This window comes from Ciona robusta, chromosome 2, assembly GCF_009617815.1.
Source record: "Ciona robusta chromosome 2, ASM961781v2".
Classification (NCBI taxonomy): domain Eukaryota; kingdom Metazoa; phylum Chordata; class Ascidiacea; order Phlebobranchia; family Cionidae; genus Ciona; species Ciona robusta.
In genome coordinates this window covers 7073004-7091552 of record NC_143236.1, presented here as the reverse complement: position 1 = coordinate 7091552, position 18549 = coordinate 7073004, and the positions used below count along the sequence as shown (strand labels likewise).

At 34.3% G+C, this 18549-nt stretch overlaps 2 protein-coding genes across 2 annotated transcripts in view; both read left to right on the top strand.

Annotated features, from left to right (window-relative positions):
- The first annotated feature begins 404 nt into the window (after positions 1-404).
- LOC149740714 (uncharacterized) lies at positions 405-13069 on the top strand. The gene is made up of 34 exons (XM_089873373.1): positions 405-830; positions 3223-3414; positions 3614-3712; positions 4254-4409; positions 4584-4778; positions 5013-5111; positions 5282-5437; positions 5523-5634; positions 5726-5904; positions 6527-6799; positions 6860-7086; positions 7159-7326; positions 7476-7683; positions 7747-7843; positions 7929-8054; positions 8114-8233; positions 8288-8448; positions 8517-8583; positions 8697-8761; positions 8831-8952; positions 9009-9105; positions 9177-9247; positions 9298-9432; positions 9522-9665; positions 9729-9877; positions 9941-10076; positions 10133-10236; positions 10422-10534; positions 10929-11002; positions 11284-11421; positions 11681-11818; positions 11906-12039; positions 12208-12343; positions 12438-13069. The coding sequence occupies exons 1-34, from the start codon at positions 767-769 to the stop codon at positions 12507-12509; spliced, it is 4527 nt and encodes a 1508-aa protein (XP_089729499.1). The 5' UTR covers positions 405-766; the 3' UTR covers positions 12510-13069.
- LOC149740711 (uncharacterized) overlaps positions 12438-18549 on the top strand; it is a 34005-nt gene continuing 27893 nt past the window's right edge. The window contains exons 1-5 of the mRNA XM_089873372.1: positions 12438-12532; positions 13873-14002; positions 14181-14375; positions 14500-14601; positions 15222-15416. Of these exons, the coding sequence (XP_089729498.1) occupies positions 13933-14002; positions 14181-14375; positions 14500-14601; positions 15222-15416 (562 nt within the window). The 5' untranslated portion in view covers positions 12438-12532; positions 13873-13932. The remainder of the gene's footprint in view (positions 12533-13872; positions 14003-14180; positions 14376-14499; positions 14602-15221; positions 15417-18549) is intronic.

The window sequence follows — 18549 nt, the reverse complement described above, 5'->3', positions numbered from 1 at the left end:
GTACTGTGGTGTAAGATGGGACAGACCATAATATACAAATATATTGATCGTGTTTTAAATCATTAGCAACGGTCTACGGAAGTCGTAAGGATCCGTTACTATTCTTTGAATTCATTTGTTTACCACCACATGGGAATAAAAAGGTGTCCCACCTTCCCCCACCCAATGCTATAAATGTCCGTTAAAATGTCTTTTAATTCCCAGAACTGACAAAATATAATCGCTTTAAACACAGAACAGAAACTGCAGTTTAAAACTGACAACCTTAAAGTGAAATATAGGGGTATATAACCTATAATGGCTTCATTTTCCCACATTTTATATTAGTTTTATATTAGTTTCGTTTTACACAAAAAGACATCTAACGCAAATATTGGATTAGTACTAGAACTAAAATAGCATGTACAATATGCAATACAAATTTCACGCGCGGCTCATAGAAACAAGGAAATCAAAATACGTAGGTTCGGCTTATATTTACTGCGTCAGTCTATTACTCTACCCCACGCTTCCTAAAGTCTTTTTATTGGCGCAGCTTTATCAGTGTGTCAACGCAAAGTGCGGGATATAGTTGCTATATTATTAAGAGGTTGATTAATAATGGTGATCAGTTACCGAGTCTGTTATTAATATAGGCTACTACAGATTAGACAACTTAGTATACAGCAGTTTATGCTACGAATTTGATTAAAATATTTTTGGTATTTCTAAAAAAAAAGTTTTTTTTATAGATTAGATAAATAGAATGTACTTGTAAAATTAAAGAATGATAATGCCGAAGAATATTTGGGGAATCATTCTGTTTCTCTGCGCCTGTGTAAGTGCGCAAGGTAAGATGTATGACAATTGCCTAACATTATAAATTGGGTTGTACCTAATAACACATTTGCTGTTAGAGATACAAATTAATGAAATACGATGGGATAAGATATTATAAGCACCTTAATCCCATACTTCCCGATCGTGTTTTGAACAATTAACAATACTCTATCAGAGCCACGGGACTATGTTGATAAATTTCTGTGAATATTTTTAATTTCCAGCAAATGAGAATGAGAGAGTAAAGAGAATAAAACATAAACTATCTTAACTCACTGTGCTAACGTATTATTATAACCACTGATAAATTGTTTATTTAAGACTCTAATATAAATGTTTCATGTTGTTTTCTGTTTATAATAGATTGGTTTTAGAAGGGCGTGTATTTATACACAAATATTTATTTTTATCGCAATGTTGGTTTAAAACGTTTCGCAACCACCGAGACATGGTATATTTCGGTGAGTTCCGGTTGAAATCCAGGTGTGATTTTTATTAATCCTATTCTGAGACTTTACCCTAGTCAATACATCGTGAATGAAGTATTGTGGTGGAGAAAATGGAACACCTTTTTATTCTATTGTCTAGACTGATTTGGTATAGTAAACAAAGAACATTCAAAGAATTATAAAACTGTATCCTTACGACTCCCATAGACCGTTGTTAATTGTTTAAAATACGATCAAAATATTAGAATATTAATATGTGCTAAATGTGCCCCATCTTACCCCGCAGTTCCATATATTCAAATGTTAATACAAGCTTACTCTGGGCTTCCACTGTGAACGCCCACCACGTCCTGTATTTATAGTAGGATTGTTGCAACCGTATAATGCGTCACCGTTGGAGCGAGTAACACCGCCGTGTAAATTCACACTACGTCAGTTATAGAATCAATCCAAAAGCTGAACATGCTGCCTTTACGTGAAATTAATCGTGTGAAGTGTGGTGGCACAAACACCTTAGCCAATTCTTTCCGCTCGTGTTATGATAAACAGCACGACTCTTCGTAAGTTGCATTCTGGACGTTACACCTATGCAAACTGCAGCGACCCTTTATGACGGTTCATCCACGTCCATAATAAAACTCATGATCTTCTAGGGATCTACGCTATTTTCTACAAATTCCCATGTTCGCATATTGTCCGCTAGTCTGGTTCGTTTTATTTAAGTCTTATTTTTTGCAGCATCTACGTCACTGCAGAGGAGGTTTACGCCTAACTATCCCATTATTTTAACTTCACTGGCATAACACGGAAGCCAATATCCCTCATGTGCCTTTTTGTTACTTTATTATGCGTGTCTATACCCATTGCGTCTATGTAGTCTGGTCGTTCTTTGTAGTATAAAATGATGTTGTATGTTTTAATAATATACGTTTTAATAATTTTTTTGTCCTATTTAATAGTAGGAACTTTTAAGAGTTATAACACCGTATCCTCGCGTCTCCCACAGACAACTGTTAATTTAAACACGATGATAATATAGGGATACTTTGTGTTAAAGGTGTCCGATCTTACACGACAGCCATAGCACAGCTGGTTAGCGCGCCTGCCTCGAACCCAGCCTAATGTGTTTAAGGCTCGTCGTTGCCACCATTATTGGCGTAAGTTGTGCGAGGTGTATGAACATCCGCGTTAAAACGAGTGTCGTTTCCCGGCCACGCGAGAATAAAGTAAGTTACATTTAACTCTTGTGTGCAGTATTCGCTGAAGTATTAATGCGGTGTTCGTTATCGCCAACGTGCAAAGTTATCATTAGTTTAAAAAAACAATCACCGACAAAGTTACATTCGTGGTAACTCGTAAACTGGCACGAAGTGTATAAAACAGAACACCCGTATTAGAACGACTGTCGTTTCCGGCCATGCGAAGATAATGCAAGTTACATTTATTCAGTCAAAGCGAATTACCATTTTATACAATTTTGTAGTGGCGTCGGACTCTTTTGTCTGGTGTTTCGCATTCTCGGTTATATTAAACACGTGCACAAATCTTACTTATTAGTCAAAATATACAGTTTAGAAGAAAAGTAACGCTAGTAATGAATACCGCAATTCCGCATAACGTAATACGGCGTACTTAATGTACTTAATGTCACGTGAAGTTTTGTACAAATACATCCTTTAGATTTGTGTATTTTATTTTTAAAGCTACGTCATGGGTCCCAATTGAAATGGGAGCCCTCTATTATAAGACATAACATACATTTTGTGCGCCTTTCCTAACACGTAGGAAACAGCAAGTTCAAAATAACAAAAAATACAGAAGGTGTTTAAACGGTAGATAATTAGAGAAGATTTTACATTTTTTTTATAAATATGTTTATTCATTTTGGAAATGATTCAGTAAAATGCCAGTAATGTTTTACACTGCAGATTAACATATTTATTTTCTGTAACAGAATTTGAATTCTACAAAGGATATTACTTCGTATTTTCAACACAAACTGCAAATCACGCTGGTGCAAAATCAGCATGTGTTGGATTGGGTGGTCACCTTGCAATTATACCAGATGTAGAAACTCAAACTTTCATTCAAACTAAAGGAGCTGCTTACAAGAGTGCAGGAAAATGGATGACAAGCAATAATGATGGTTAGTATTTAGTTTTAACAATACGTTGGATATGTAAAAAAACAAACGTTTTAAACATCTCACTTACATAGCTTTTGCATATAACAAGAATTCATCACATAACTATTTACCAATGAGATACCTATGACGGCTACGTTTACCACAAACCTAAATCAAAGTGAATAGTTTTAGCTTTATTGAGTATATGCCTATATTTTAGCTTGGATTGATGCAGCAAAGACATCAGATGGAACTGGTTGGGAATGGAGCACAACACATGACAAGTTTTATTTTAAAACAACTCCACGTGGTAGTGATGGTAAGAAAGTGATTTTGTTGTGCTAAAATACCGAACTCTATTTAAATCCTTATTGCAAGCTAAATAAATACTTTCCAAAAATTGAAACACAGGATTGGTTCTTAAAATGTGCATTTTGAAGCGTTTTAACTATATATGTAATAAAATGCAATTATGTAATTTTTTTTTTTTAATAAAATGCAATTATGTAATAATGTAATTTTTTTCCTACAGATGTGGGTATTTTACCACGTTGGCATTTGGCATATTCTTATTACCCCCCGCCTAAAAGATGGCAGTATAGTGGCATAACTCTAAAAAACTAAAACAGGCGAAAAATATATATTTCAAAAATAAAACCCTTTTTAATCTAAAACAATCCCTTTTTAAACCTTGATTAAAGTGTATTAGTATAACGAAAAATGACTGGACCTTCTAAAACAATGAATAGTCATCGTACTGTGATTTTAATCCATTAAGCAATACAAAATTTATTGGGGGGAACATTCGTGTTTTAACAACTGTCTTTGCCCAATAAATCAGCTACATTTATTCATAATAGGTGGGGGTTTTATACAAAATGGAAAGTACAACTATTGGCATATCTACAATCCAAATGTTGGAGATTATGGGGTTGTTGGATCTGTGATTATTCCTTCATGGGGTTGGAAATCTGTCACAGCTTCAACTGTGGCTCACTATATTTGTCAAGTTAAAGGTAATATTTCATGTTAAATTGATTCTGTATACTTACACAAACAAAATACAGCAAAGATTTCTGTGATGATGTAATTGCTTTCTTTGCAACTTTCCATCTAAAAAGTTGTTTAATACTGAATATGAATCTAACTTAATCAACATTTTATAACAAGTGTATTTTCTATTTTTTCAGTCACAATGGCATATTATAAAGGAAGTTATTTCACATTTTCTCCACTTACTGCAAATCATGCTGGTGCAAAATTAGCATGTGTTGGATTGGGTGGTCACCTTGCAATTATACCAGATAAAGAAACTCAAACCTTCATTCAAACTAAAGGAGCTGCTTACAAGAGTGAAAGGAAATGGATGACAAGCAAACTTTATGGTTTAGCTATATATAAATTTTAACTGTTTAAAAAAGACGTTAGTTAAAGTTGCAAAACAACTTTTAAATACTGCTGATGTATTCATATGCTAGTGGTATAAAAAAAAGATACAAAACCTGTTTATACTTTATATTATACACTAGTCATTTTAAGTACTTAATATAACTGTTAAATAATTTTATTTTTATATAAATAACAGAAGAAGGTTAAATATATATATTCAACTAATCCAGCTTACATTGATGCGGTGAAGACATCAGATGGAACTGGTTGGGAATGGAGCACAACACATGACAAGTTTTATTTTAAAACAACTGTACGTGGAAGTGGTGGTAAGAATTGTACTGCATAACATATCTCTTTTAATTGTTGTTTGTCGTGGAAGTGGTAAAAGATATATATTGTGACACAATGTCTCACTTTAATTCGTAAACAGTTTTCATGGTTTAAACTTAGTTTTATTTCCCTAATTATAACATTTATAAAAATGTGTTGTACACAGGTCCATTCATTGTTAATGATAAATACAACAACTGGCATATTTACAATCCGGACAAGGGTAACTATGGAATAACAAGCTCATTCCCTGATGCAAATATTTGGAGATGGAGATCAACCAACCCCTCATTTAATGCTCACTATATTTGTCAAATTAATAGTAAGAATAACATTTTTAATTTGTATAATATTTATCATAAATATCTAGATATTGTTTTTATTCCTAAATATTATTTTATTTAAAGTAAAAAGCACATTACTGGTTGCATCCAAATCCACTTTAAATGTAAAGTACGGAGAAGATTTTGTTCTTTGTTCATCAGATGCTTACCCTGGTCCTCCTGTCTCATGGAAAATGTAAGTATAAACATAACAGACCTATTCTTGTGTTCATATTTGTAAGCAATTTAAATCATTTAAATATACATCAGTGAATTTATTATGACAGAAACTCACAAGATATTTCAACAAACATAAATGAACGAGTTTATCAAATAATTACACAACCTACACTGGATGGGAATTCTACATCACGTTTGTATTTAACTCGTGGTTTACATCAGAATTCTGGTGTTTATACTTGCAATGCTACTTCCCTTGACCAATCTGCAGTAACTACTGTCACAAGTATGTACCTCATTGGAAAAAAAAACATATTGCAAAGAGGATTAATTCGAATATTTCGTTTCCTCACCCTCAATCAGCAATTTGCCATTTAAAATAAAACAGGCTGCCCGGTCGTTTATAATAAATAATGTCCTATTAGACCTTTTTATGTAAAATCTCAAGTAAATTAGCGTAAATCTAAGGTAAAAAATATTTCAGAAAAAAATCAGAGCGAAGGGCCGAAAGAAATATATGTTCAATGTACAAAAAACTTACCAATCTATAACATGTATAGTATTAATATCAGTTTAAAAAAATGCATTCTTCGATTTTAGGCCATAACCTTTACTGTACTTTTTATTTTAAAACTATCATACTATTCACCTTTTGTGTACAGTTAATGTACAAAGAACTTGTTTGTTCAGTCAAACTTGACACTAACTGCTGTGTGTCTGTTCTATTTTACTGCAGTTTCTCCAACCTCTTGTTTCACTTAACAGTTTATTACTACACCCTTAGAAACAAGCTTGATGCACAGTGAGATACGGAAAAGTTATATAACAATATGTTGAATGTTAATCTTACAGTTAAACCAAAACACAAAATGTGTTTTTTACACATTAACAATATTGTCCCCTCACAGTTGAAAAGCGGCCAAGATTATTGGAAAGTAAATTAGAGAAATCAACATACACTTGCATATTTATCGGTGAAACTTCACCCACTGTTCATTGGAATGCAAATGGTGTCACAGTTCAACAAGGAATCCCATTCATAAACAACACAGTGTTGAATATACATCAAATATCAAGCCAAATTTCTAACTTGTTAATATTTGGAAGTACAGATGTTGTTTCATGTTGGGCAAATACTTCAGATGGTTCTTCAAACATAATATCCCAAACTGGATTTTCAGGTAGCATCACATACCATCTGTATACATGAAGGCGTTACTAAATAATATAAACAACCTCAGATGCTCCATGCTCAGTAGTCACTTCTTCACCTGGTGGTTGCCCTGGTAACCAACTACAAGTTAATTGGACAGATATTACCAAAACCAGTGGTAACATTGTATACAATGTAAGCATCACTAATTCAAGTCAAACTTACATGAAAACTCTCACTCAAACATCAACAAAGGACAACAAATATTCAATCACTTTTGATAATCTGACACCAAGAACAGAATATATCATCAAGGTAGCTTTTTTTTGCTTTATGTCATTGTAATCGTGTTCCATCAATTATCACTTGGTTTATTAATCCTGGTAGGTGAATTTGTTTCCAAAGTATTCCAAGAAAATTGACCAAATAGTTGGAAGAACAACAGGTGAAAAACCAAGTATTTCAACAGCAAGTGCTTCTACTGCAAATTTGAATTCAACTTTTTGTTTAATATCGTGGGATAAAGGACCAGAACCTGGGATAATTGAAGCAAGTGTGAGTGTGTTACATAATGTTACTTTGATAATGTTTTATTTATAACTTAGCATTTGACATTCAATTTTAATAAATATGTATACTGCTTACTTTTGTTAAAAGACAGTTTGTTTGTTGCTTATAAACATAATCAAATTATCTGCTTTCAGATTGTTGTAACAAGTAGCCTACACAGGAAAGCACCAGGTGTGCCAGACATTGAAACCACTGTAACACATATACCACCAAGTGGTATATCTCCGTACCAGTTTGAAACTAAACCAAATCGTAAACATGTCATCACAATTGCTGCGAAGACTTGTTCTGAAATTAGTTCATATATTGTAGCAAAAGGACAATGTATATCACCAGTACAAGGTAAACACGACGATTAAATGTGCCTTTATTTGAACAAACACAATAAAACTGTTTCCATTTCAGCCCCTGCTAATATACCAACCCCAGCAACAGTTGGAAGTTCTGCAAGTACCTTACATATACAAGTAAACAAAGCTGATGAGACTAACGGACCAATCAGGTGAAATAATACACTTTTTCATTTTTATACATTATCAATGTATTATCACTGTAGCTGTGTTTATATTCCTGTTATTTATACCCAGTTGTTATCTTGTGATTGGTGGGAAAGAAGGAAGCAACGTTTATAGAGATTCCTATACATGGATGGAAATAAGAAACATAATTACAACATCAAACTCTTCTACATATTGTGCTGCAGTTTTACCAAGGTATGTTCTGTGACACACTTAAACAAACTGTAAAAACTAACTAGAGACTTTTAATTCAGGTTTAATGAAACAAGCAGACAAGTTAGCTTATCATCCAATACAACAACACAATGTAAAGTGAATACATCTTATGCTATAAGCTGCTCCAACAAATTGTTGACCAATGAAGTCACATACAAGTAAGAATATTTATGTCATTTTTGTTGGAGCATCATTAAAATTATTTCATTCAGATTTCAGGTTGTCACTTTAACTTCAGCTGATGGAGTTTACTTGACACAAACCAGTCAACCAATTGTTAGAACCATAACTCAACCGATAGCAACAACCACAAATCAATCGATAGATTCAACTTTAGAATCATCTGCAAGTTCTAGTACAATTATAATAGCAGGTAGTATTTAAACTTGTGCCCAACACTTTTTCCAGATTTATAAGATATCAAAAGAGACTTCTTTTCAGTTGTGGTAGTCGCCGTGTGCATGTTGATAGCTCTTGTATTGGCTGCCTATTTCTACAGAAAACGGAGGTAAGAGTTAAGATAAATTGTATTTTAGTAAAATTCTTGAAATAGTTTTACATAGTGGTGTGTAATCCTATCATTTGTGTAATCCCAACAATTGACTCTACATCATCACACAGGAATGTACATTTAAAACATGGTAGATCACAGAAGCTTCAAGATGCTGAGCAACAAGATGAGGAAGGTAAACAATTAAAAAAGATAATTTTCTATTAGTCACAAATAACATCTGTTTACCACATATACTTGACAGGAGCTTATGTCAACTTGGAAGTTGTTCAAAATCCGGAATGGGATATTCTGACTGGAAACTTGTTGAAAAGGTACAAGGATATGTTGGCTTCTAACGATGCAGCTTTTAAGAAGCAATTCCAGGTAAAACAAATGAAAACATGGTGATTGTGTATTTTTTATGGATCATTATATACCAGGAACTGGCCATTGCTACAGAGGAAATCAAACTTCAAAAAACACACGCAGAAAATCCAGAACACAAGAAGAAAAATCGCTACAAGAACATTTTGCCATGTAAGTTGATTTAGTTTTACATTGAACCATTTTGTTAGAAGTCTTAAGACATTTATACTTTGGTTACACAGATGATGATACAAGAGTTAAACTGAAAGAAACAACTGAAAATTCGGATTACATAAATGCAAATTATGTTGATGTAAGTAGATAAATTAGTTGTTCATTGGGTGAACTAAATTTCTTTTCCAGGGTTATTCTCAGGAGCGTAAATTCATAGCAACACAAGGTCCATTGGATCAAACAACTGGAGATTTCTGGAGGATGGTTTGGGAACAGGAATGCTTGGTTATAGTTATGCTTACTAATCCTGTTGAATCTGGCAAGGTAACGACGTAGGATTTGTACCCCTGTGTGTGGGATGATATAACAACTAATTGTATAAGTTAGGTAACATCATGGTTGGGTTTTTGCAGAAAAAATGTGCAAAATACTGGCCTGACCAAGGAAAACGTTGCACATATGATGGTTACAATGTTGAGACTGTAACAGAGGTGGATTATGGATCTTATATAGTAAGAACAATACACATTGAAGAATCCAACAATGAGTATGCATCGGTGGGTTCTATTGCACAACTATGTAAAAACATTCCTTTAATATTTTTACTGGTTGTAATCCAGGTGTTGAGAAAGATACAGCATTTCCATTACATTGCATGGCCAGATCATGGTGTGCCCTTGATAACATCTAGCTTGGTTCAAATGCAAGGGATTGTTAACGCTGCAGAAAGTGATTCAAAAACCACTGTACCTATAGTTGTACACTGCAGGTAACATCTGAAGATTACCAACACCCCTAAAGATTACATCAATTCTTTTTTATATCCAAACAGTGCTGGAGCAGGTCGTACAGGAGCGTACATAGGTTTTGATATTTTACTTGATGAAATGAAATCAAAGGACCAGGTTAATGTTTTTAGGACAGTGCTTAAAATGAGAAAGCAAAGAATGGACATGGTGCAGAACATGGTTTGTAAAACTCAGTTGTGGTAGTTGCAGTGTTTAACATTTCTGTTCCATCACAGAAACAGTACATATTTCTTCATAAGCTGATAACAGAATGTTATGCATTGGGAAACACTGAAGTGGATGCTGCTGAATTGGAAGAACATATCTTGCAGCAAATCAAGTATTGATATTAGGACTGATAGTTAGGCAACTGATAGATGTTTATATTTGCTAATTGTACTAAATGTCAAAAGTATATCCAAGTTACTCTTCGGTATAAAAAATCACACAAAAATTAACAATTAATTCATAAAAAAATATATTTAAATACTAAAATATTTTTTAATTATCACCACTTTGTTTAAGAATGCTGGAAGAATTTGACAACTTAAGTATCATTCTTCCTCTGACAAACTCACAAAAGCTTGCCTACCAACATTCTGATGATCCAGGAAACAGAGATGTTGATGTCTTACCATGTAAGTGACTTTAATACCTTATATCTTAAACATATTATTACCATTGCACTCTTGTTTGCTATACTTATTATTTAGTGAGGTCCTGCCCAAAGACAAAGCTAAACAAAGCTTCCCAAAACATTTATTAATACTTTGTAAAGTCTATCATTGGGAGTTCCAAACAAATTCAACTTTATATAATTAGCGGTTGCACTTGTTAAATATTAAGCAGGCATAAAATGATACAGTAATAGTTTCCTTACCTGATTTTAAACTTATACTTGAAGCTGTCAGATTGCAATCAACACACTTTGAGTATAATCCACTGATTTTGCATAACACTGAAACAATATTATAAAAACCTTAATCCTACAAAGACCTGTAAATACATTAATTAAAAGTTGAATTTTTTTAGATGATCACTCTTTGGTTCAAGTTCTGGGTGAAAATGAAAAAGATTCCCTTTACTTGAATGCTTCATTCATAACGGTTTGTTATTATGTTTACTTTAAAACTGGCACTAATTACATGATAGCTGCAAAATGAATAGAGCTACGAAGTAATTAAAACAATACAGCCACAGATTAAATGTGTCAACCACAAAACAGTGACAATATATGAAGAAACTAAAAACAACACACTTTAACAGAGACTTACATTAAAATTAAAGAAGATTTATTTTTTTAAGCTTATACCTTTAACAAATCTAGCCCATACTACTTGGATGTATTTACCAATCTGCTGCTACAATATGTTATTTAATTCAACAGGATTACTTTCCAAAAGAAACTTTAATTGTAACACAAGATCCAGTGTCAACTAATGTGAATGCTTTCTGGAAAGCAGTTGCTGATAACAATGTGAATGTTATTGTAATGTTAAGTTCAGTAGGAAATGGGGAAACAAAGGTAATGCAAATACTGTGATGATCACTAATGAATATGATGGATGTCCGTCTCCATTTTAGCACACAGAAGAACTTTTTGACAACTAATCCAAATGCAACATGTATAAACACATTCCAACTTGTTATTGTAATACAACGCAATAAATATATGGCAAATTCTGTGCAAACTAAGAAACACGTTTATAGGCTACACCCTCTGATGCAACATATATGCATACACTCTTTATTAAAAAAAAATTATACTTTGTTAACTTTCCAAGGACACATGTCTACCATACTGGCCAGATGAAGTTTGTCAAAGTCAAACTTATGGACTTGTTAAAGTCACCCTTGTTGAAATAAAGAAAACTCCCGAACTGATTGAGCGAGAACTTCATGTGGAATGTGGGCATATTGATGTAAGCATATGTTAATATGGTAGTTGTGTATGGTAGGCAAGGTACGGTAACGGGAGTATATTAATATTTGGGTGTAAAATTTTGCAGTTAATCACAACACAAATCCAATGTCTTTTCTGGGAAGAGAATCTTGACACAGAAGGCACTAAGAGCCTTGTGAACTTGGTCTCCATTGCTGGGCAGTTAAAGAAAGAGAACGGAGCAAGTTTAATTCATTGCTGGTAAGTTGCTATACCTTATTAATAATAATAGCTCTTGGAATACCTAGAATTATAATAGGATCCAAGCATATGTTTAAAATTTCAGTAAACTCTAACTAGCTAAGGATTAAAAGCTTAATTTTTAAGATTGAACCCTGTAGTTATAAACATAATTATTTTTAACTATAGTGATGGAGCTGGGCGTTCAGGTGTGTTCTGTGCCGTCAACAACATTATAAAGAGATTAAGAGCTGAAAATCGTATTGATGTGTTTCGCACTGTTAAAGATCTAAGAGACATGAGACCGCATATGGTTCGAACTGCTGTAAGTGTTTGTCATTTTTTCATTTCAAAATTCTATGGTCTTTCCAACCATGTCCTTATTGCTATCCATCTTTTTTAAATATTTACCATTACAGGATCAATATCTAACCTGCTACAAATCCATCAGTGCTTTCCAGTCTTCTATCTCAACATATGCTAATTTCTAAGTGACATTCTTTTGAATCCCAAGGTTTAGATTTTGCACTTAAACACTTATCTTAAACTAGGATTTGAAACCTCAGACATAATCTCTGCATATACAGCTTAAAAAACAGATATCTTGAACAATGACGTATCGGATTGCATAAAAAACAGTTTAGTAATGTAAATGCATTATTTACAATTAGGTATATTTCAATAATTGTGAAACACTGACAAATCCAAAACATTTTAAATGATAGATTTAAATTTGTTGGTAAATTTTCCTCAACTGTGGATTTCTAACCCATATGTTTTTTTTTATTAATTTTATGATGTAAATCGTGACTGATAAGTATACTCCAGTTTTCTTGTTGTTATGTAATTTAATAATGAGTCTAAAACTCAAAAAACATTGTTTTATATTATCAATCAAACGTTTCTTTATTGTAGTAAGTGATTTATTATTAACGAACTTTATTGCATATTAGTGTCTAGAGTAGAAAACAATATATACTTATCATTGGTGAATAGTAATCAATACGAAATAAATCAGGCTTATGAATTTTTGATCAACCAAAAATAAACACTGCAGTATCTCTATATATATTATTTGACAAATATATGATTTAGACTACAAAAATCGGATATTAGATACCTAGATTCTATGTAAAAGTTATTGTTACAAAATAGTATATTATGTTGCAACTGCAGTGATTCAAGCTGCAAGGACATCATAAGAGAACCAAGCAGCCCACATGATTTATACAAGGAAATAAATTCAGTCATAGGAAAAAAATAGATCTGGATGTGGTGTAACCTACCCACAATAATCACCGCATTTATTCCTAAACATATGCAGCTTGGTGTACAGGGAAAGTAACTATTCAAATTATTTAGTAAACTAAAAGCACATAGACAATTTTATCTCTCACCTATCCTAAAGGTTACCAAAACATTTGTAAGCAAATATATTATTGACTGAAAATGATAACTATTTTGAGCAACAGAATACTGGGAAAAAATTGCCTTGAGCAGTTTAAAATTTGTATGCTTTCAACATACCAAGATCACTACAATATATTAAAGCATTCAAATAGAACACATTTCAATAAATGGCTATGCATGTATATACACTTTAATATCCAATGCTCTTTTGCTAATTGGCCACCAACATGACAAGTTGGTTTTATATCACCTGATGTCTTATTAGTAGGAATGTTAAGGAAATCACAAGGCGTAGGTTGTAGCTAGTAGCCGTCTTGTACGCTTCCTGGTCTCTTTATATAGGCCCATCTAAATCCGTTTTAAAGGTTGGATCATCTTATCAACAGCAGGCTGCTTTATAATAACTGCCAAATTTACTATTTGTTACTGATATTTCCGTTTTAGGGGATAAGGCTGATATGAGAGACCTGTTTTATAAGAAATTGTGAAATTTAAGACAGAAAAATGCTGATGAAAAGTTATCTACACCTGGCTTTTATATTATTCTGCTTGTGCACTTCTGTGTTGAGCAAAGGTAAAACTATAAATGATTGGGATTTAAAAGGACTGTAGGAAAACAATGTAACAGATAAAGGGCTAAACAGCCATGGTTTTTACTTTAAAGTTCTGACATCCATATGCTTAAACATTTCGCATTATTCGTAAATGGTTTCTTATTATTTGTAACCTATATAGTTCATTTTTTACTCCAGACCAAATCGAAAACTTTAGGGAAGGTCTTTTAATATTCTCACCAAACATAACAAATCATGCTGGTGCAAAATCAGCATGTGTTGGATTGGGTGGTCACCTTGCAATTATACCAGATGCAGAAACTCAAGCCTTCATTCAAACTAAAGGAGCTGCTTACAAGAGTGCAGGGACATGGATGACAAACAACAGTGATGGTAAGAGGCCAAATCAAGCAAAATTTTAGTGTTTGTGAATCATCTTTCTGGGTATGCTAAAGTAAACAAAAAAAAACTGTGTATAATAAGTTGTTTCTTAATCGTGAATACCAATAAATTCCAGCTTGGATTGATGCAGTGAAGACATCAGATGGAACTGGTTGGGAATGGAGCACAACACATGACAAGTTTTATTTTAATATAACTCAACGTGGAGACAAGGGAGGTATTTTTTATTATAAACAGATCACTTACAAATTATTAAACTGCCTTTCTTAATGAAAAAAGATATTGTAAATGTAGGATATTAGATATTGTATATTTAAAAGTACTTGTTGCTTTAAAACAACAGCACATGAACATGGTAAGAAACTAAGAAATATGTTTTAATATTATGTTATCTATTATTACATTTCATAAATACCCCAAACTGTTATGTAAAGCACCTTTCTCTAAAGTTAAAACTTACACACATAAATATAGCGGAATCGTTTTTTAATAATGGAAAGTACAACAACTGGCATGTCTATGAACCAAGGGCTGGTAATGAGTATGCGGTTATTAATTCTGATCTCAGAGCTGAAAAATGGCGTTGGAAATCTCTTTCATCATCAATTGACATAACAGCTCACTATATTTGCCAAATAACAGGTAATATTCTACAGGTTCTGTTGCTATGGGCATATTAGTATTTCAAGAACAGTTTGTAAAATTTTAACAGTATATATTATGTACTTGAAAATGAGATAATTTACAAAAACACTTGCCAGTTTGGTTGTAAAGATATCAATTTATTATAAGTAACCACAGAGCTGGTAATGGCTTATTGTTATTGTTTTATTGCAGTCTTATTGGAACATTTTAAACAAACTTTTTTTGAATTTTCAACACAAATCACTGATCATGCTGGTGCAAAATCAGCATGTGTTGGATTGGGTGGTCACCTTGCAATTATACCAGATGCAGAAACTCAAACCTTCATTCAAACTAAAGCAGCTGCTTACAAGAGTGCAGGAAAATGGATGACAAGCAATAATAAAGGTTAACAAATATGTACATTTAAAATCTAGTTACATTGAATACAAACTATATCCCAACAAGTCTCATTATAACCACAGATCACAGATGTTTACCTTTACATGAGAAAATCATTGTGGGTCTTTGTTGCCGAACTATAAATCCTCATATATATTTCAGCTTACATTGATGCAGTAAAGACATCAGATGGAACTGGTTGGGAATGGAGCACAACACATGACAAGTTTTATTTTAGCACTGCTCAACGCAGAAATGGTAAGAAATATGTTTTATTGCCATGTTATTACAAATTGCATTAAATCAAGGTAAAAACTGTTTTTTTACAATACCCATACAACAGGGTCTGATGTTAATAATGGAAAGTACAGCAACTGGCATTTCTACCAGCCAAATATTGGAAAATATTCAGTGGTTGGATCTAATCTAGGAGCTTATGCATGGAGCTGGAAATCTGTCTCAGCCTCAACTATGGCTCACTATATTTGTCAGATTACAGGTTATATACCTATTAATATGGAAACAGTTTATTCAAAGTATTTTTTGAACAAATTTATATGGTTTAGCCTTCATATAAATCTATATAAAATATAAATTATGAACAAAATCAAGTAATATTTTATTAGCACTCGATTCAGTTCATTTACACTGTCGAGACCTTGTTTATTTAAACTAAACTTAGGCTTTATTTAACATAACGTAACTACGACCTTAACAAATAGAATATTAGATATAGATTAAAATAACAACGGAAATGATATCACTAAACTCAGTAAGCTAATTCAAACAGTAACACTGCAACTGAAAGACGGGAGTTAAAACAAGTGGTGAAACGTGGCGAACAAAAGAAGGAACACACGAAAGTAATTATTAGCGGCGCGCGCCGCACACAGTGTTGCCGTTTGTGGAATGCTTCACATTCTTCCCCACAAAATTTTGTTTTAACAAATTTACAATACAATACAATACAAATTACAGGATTAATACGCGGTTTAAAACCCGTAGCGCTGGGGTTCTTTTCTTTGCCGTGTCGATCGACGTAATGGCACCTCGTACGTCGTTTCGTTGCTGGGTTCGATGATTTCAGATCTTTCACTGTCACCGGTTTGTTCATTGGCGGTCCCTTCCTGAGTTTCGAATCGTTCACTCGTTACATGTTCATTTCTGTCCGGATCCGTTGGCTCAATGCTGGGGTACGGGGCGAGGTCAGAAGTTGAAACAGTCGTTTCCCGTCCATCCGGATGTCTTATGTTCGCGTATGTAGGGTTGGCGTCCAACAACTCGACCTGGTCACATAGCGGATCACCCTTCGTTCTTACGAATCTTCGCAAAAGCACAGGACCTTTTGTCAGCAACCATGTGGGTAGCGTTGTCCCTGTCATTGAACGTCTGGAAAAATTAAAAAAACGTTCGTGTGGAGTTTCATTGGTGGCTAGGCACACCAAAGACCGAATGGCATGAAGCGCCTGGGGTAAGACTTCCTCCCACTGTTCCTCGGCCATAAGTTTCCCGTGCAGAAGTAGTTTAACAGTTCTCCAAATGGTTTGATTGACGCGTTCGCATTGAGAATTACCTTGAGGGTGATATGGTGTAGATTTGCTGGTTGCAATCCCACGCTCCGTCAGAAAAACTTTCACTTCATGGCTGATGAACGACAATCCACGATCCGAATGTACGTAAGCTGGAAAGCCAAATAAACAAAATAAATTCGTGAGACACTGTATGACAACCGCGGAAGTCATTCTTTTACAAGGAAATACAAACGGGAAGCGGCTATACTCATCGACGATGATAAGTAAATAGCTATTGCGACCTTTGACAGGTCCTTTAAAATCCATGCTCAATCTCTCCCATGGTCTCATTGCTTTAATCAGATTCCGAGAAGCTGGTTTGTAGAACCTTGGCTTAACTTCTGCGCACGTTTTACATTGCCGACAAACAATCTTAGCTTCTTCACTAGAGAAGGGAAGATTACGAGTTTTAATAAAGTGGTACAATCTTGAAAAACCTGGATGCCCTAGATTATTGTGCAGCGTTTGGAGTTCCTTCAAATCACGATTAAGAGCATTCACTCGGGACAGCGCATCTGGGACGAAGTTATCACGTCCCGGTCTATGAACTATGTCATAGGCGAACTGACTCAGCTCTAATCGCCACATTATTTTACCCCGGTTTCTTTGGTCGAACATAAACGAAATAGACCTCTGGTCCGTAACCAACGTAAAAGATTTACCTTTAAGAAAATGTGACCATTTCCGAACCGCTTCTACCACCGCCGTCGCCTCTTTCTCGATCGCGGGATAGTTCCGTTCACACGTGTTTAGAGTTCGAGACATGTACGCCACTGGGCGCCCGGATTGGGAAAGAACTGCAGCAATTGCGTAATCCGATGCGTCCGTTTCGACTTGTAGGGGCTCTTCACTTCTAATGGCTCCTAAGCTTGCAGCCGCCAGCTCTGTTTTTAAGGTTTCAAAACAAACAAGTGCATCTTTTGTTAGTGGAAACTTCTTTATACAAAGTAAAGGTTGTATTTTGTGCGAGAACCTCGAGATCCATTTCGCATAATAAGCAAACATACCTTGAATACGTTTCAACTCTCGGGGTGTATCTGGTGGCGGTAGATTTAGGAGAGGGCGTAGGCGTTCCGGATCAGGACGTGCATCACCGTAAGAGATCCGGTAGCCGAGAAAGTCAATACTGGTCATTCGAAGTTTGGACTTCTCTTCATTGATGGTTAGATTATGCCTTTTCGCAGCCACTAACAATTTCTTTAAATTTCTATCATGCTCCTCCAATGTCTCTCCTGTAACAGTTATGTCATCCAAATACGCATATACCTTATTTAAATGATTGTCTTGTATGAATCGATTTATTATTCGTTGAAACGCAGATACTCCATTTGTGACCCCAAAAGGTAGGCGTTTGTACTGATATAACTGACCTTCTGCTTCAAAGGCGGTGAAGGGTCGATCTGAGTCTTTCAACGGGATTTGGTGATACGCAGATCTCAGATCCAAGGAGGAGTAAACCTTATCTTGAGCCACCTTGTTAACTATGGACTCGATTGATGGCAAGGGATAGGCGTCTAGCTCTGTAAATACATTCACCGTTTGTGAATAATCAATTACCATCCTTGGTT

Coding starts and splice junctions, on each gene's coding strand:
- LOC149740714 (XM_089873373.1), top strand. CDS start 767: ATGATAATGCCGAAGAATATTTGGGGAATCATTCTGTTTCTCTGCGCC. Junction 9,248..9,297: donor TAAATGCAAATTATGTTGAT/GTAAGTAGATAA, acceptor TTTCTTTTCCAG/GGTTATTCTCAGGAGCGTAA. Junction 10,535..10,928: donor AGATGTTGATGTCTTACCAT/GTAAGTGACTTT, acceptor GAATTTTTTTAG/ATGATCACTCTTTGGTTCAA.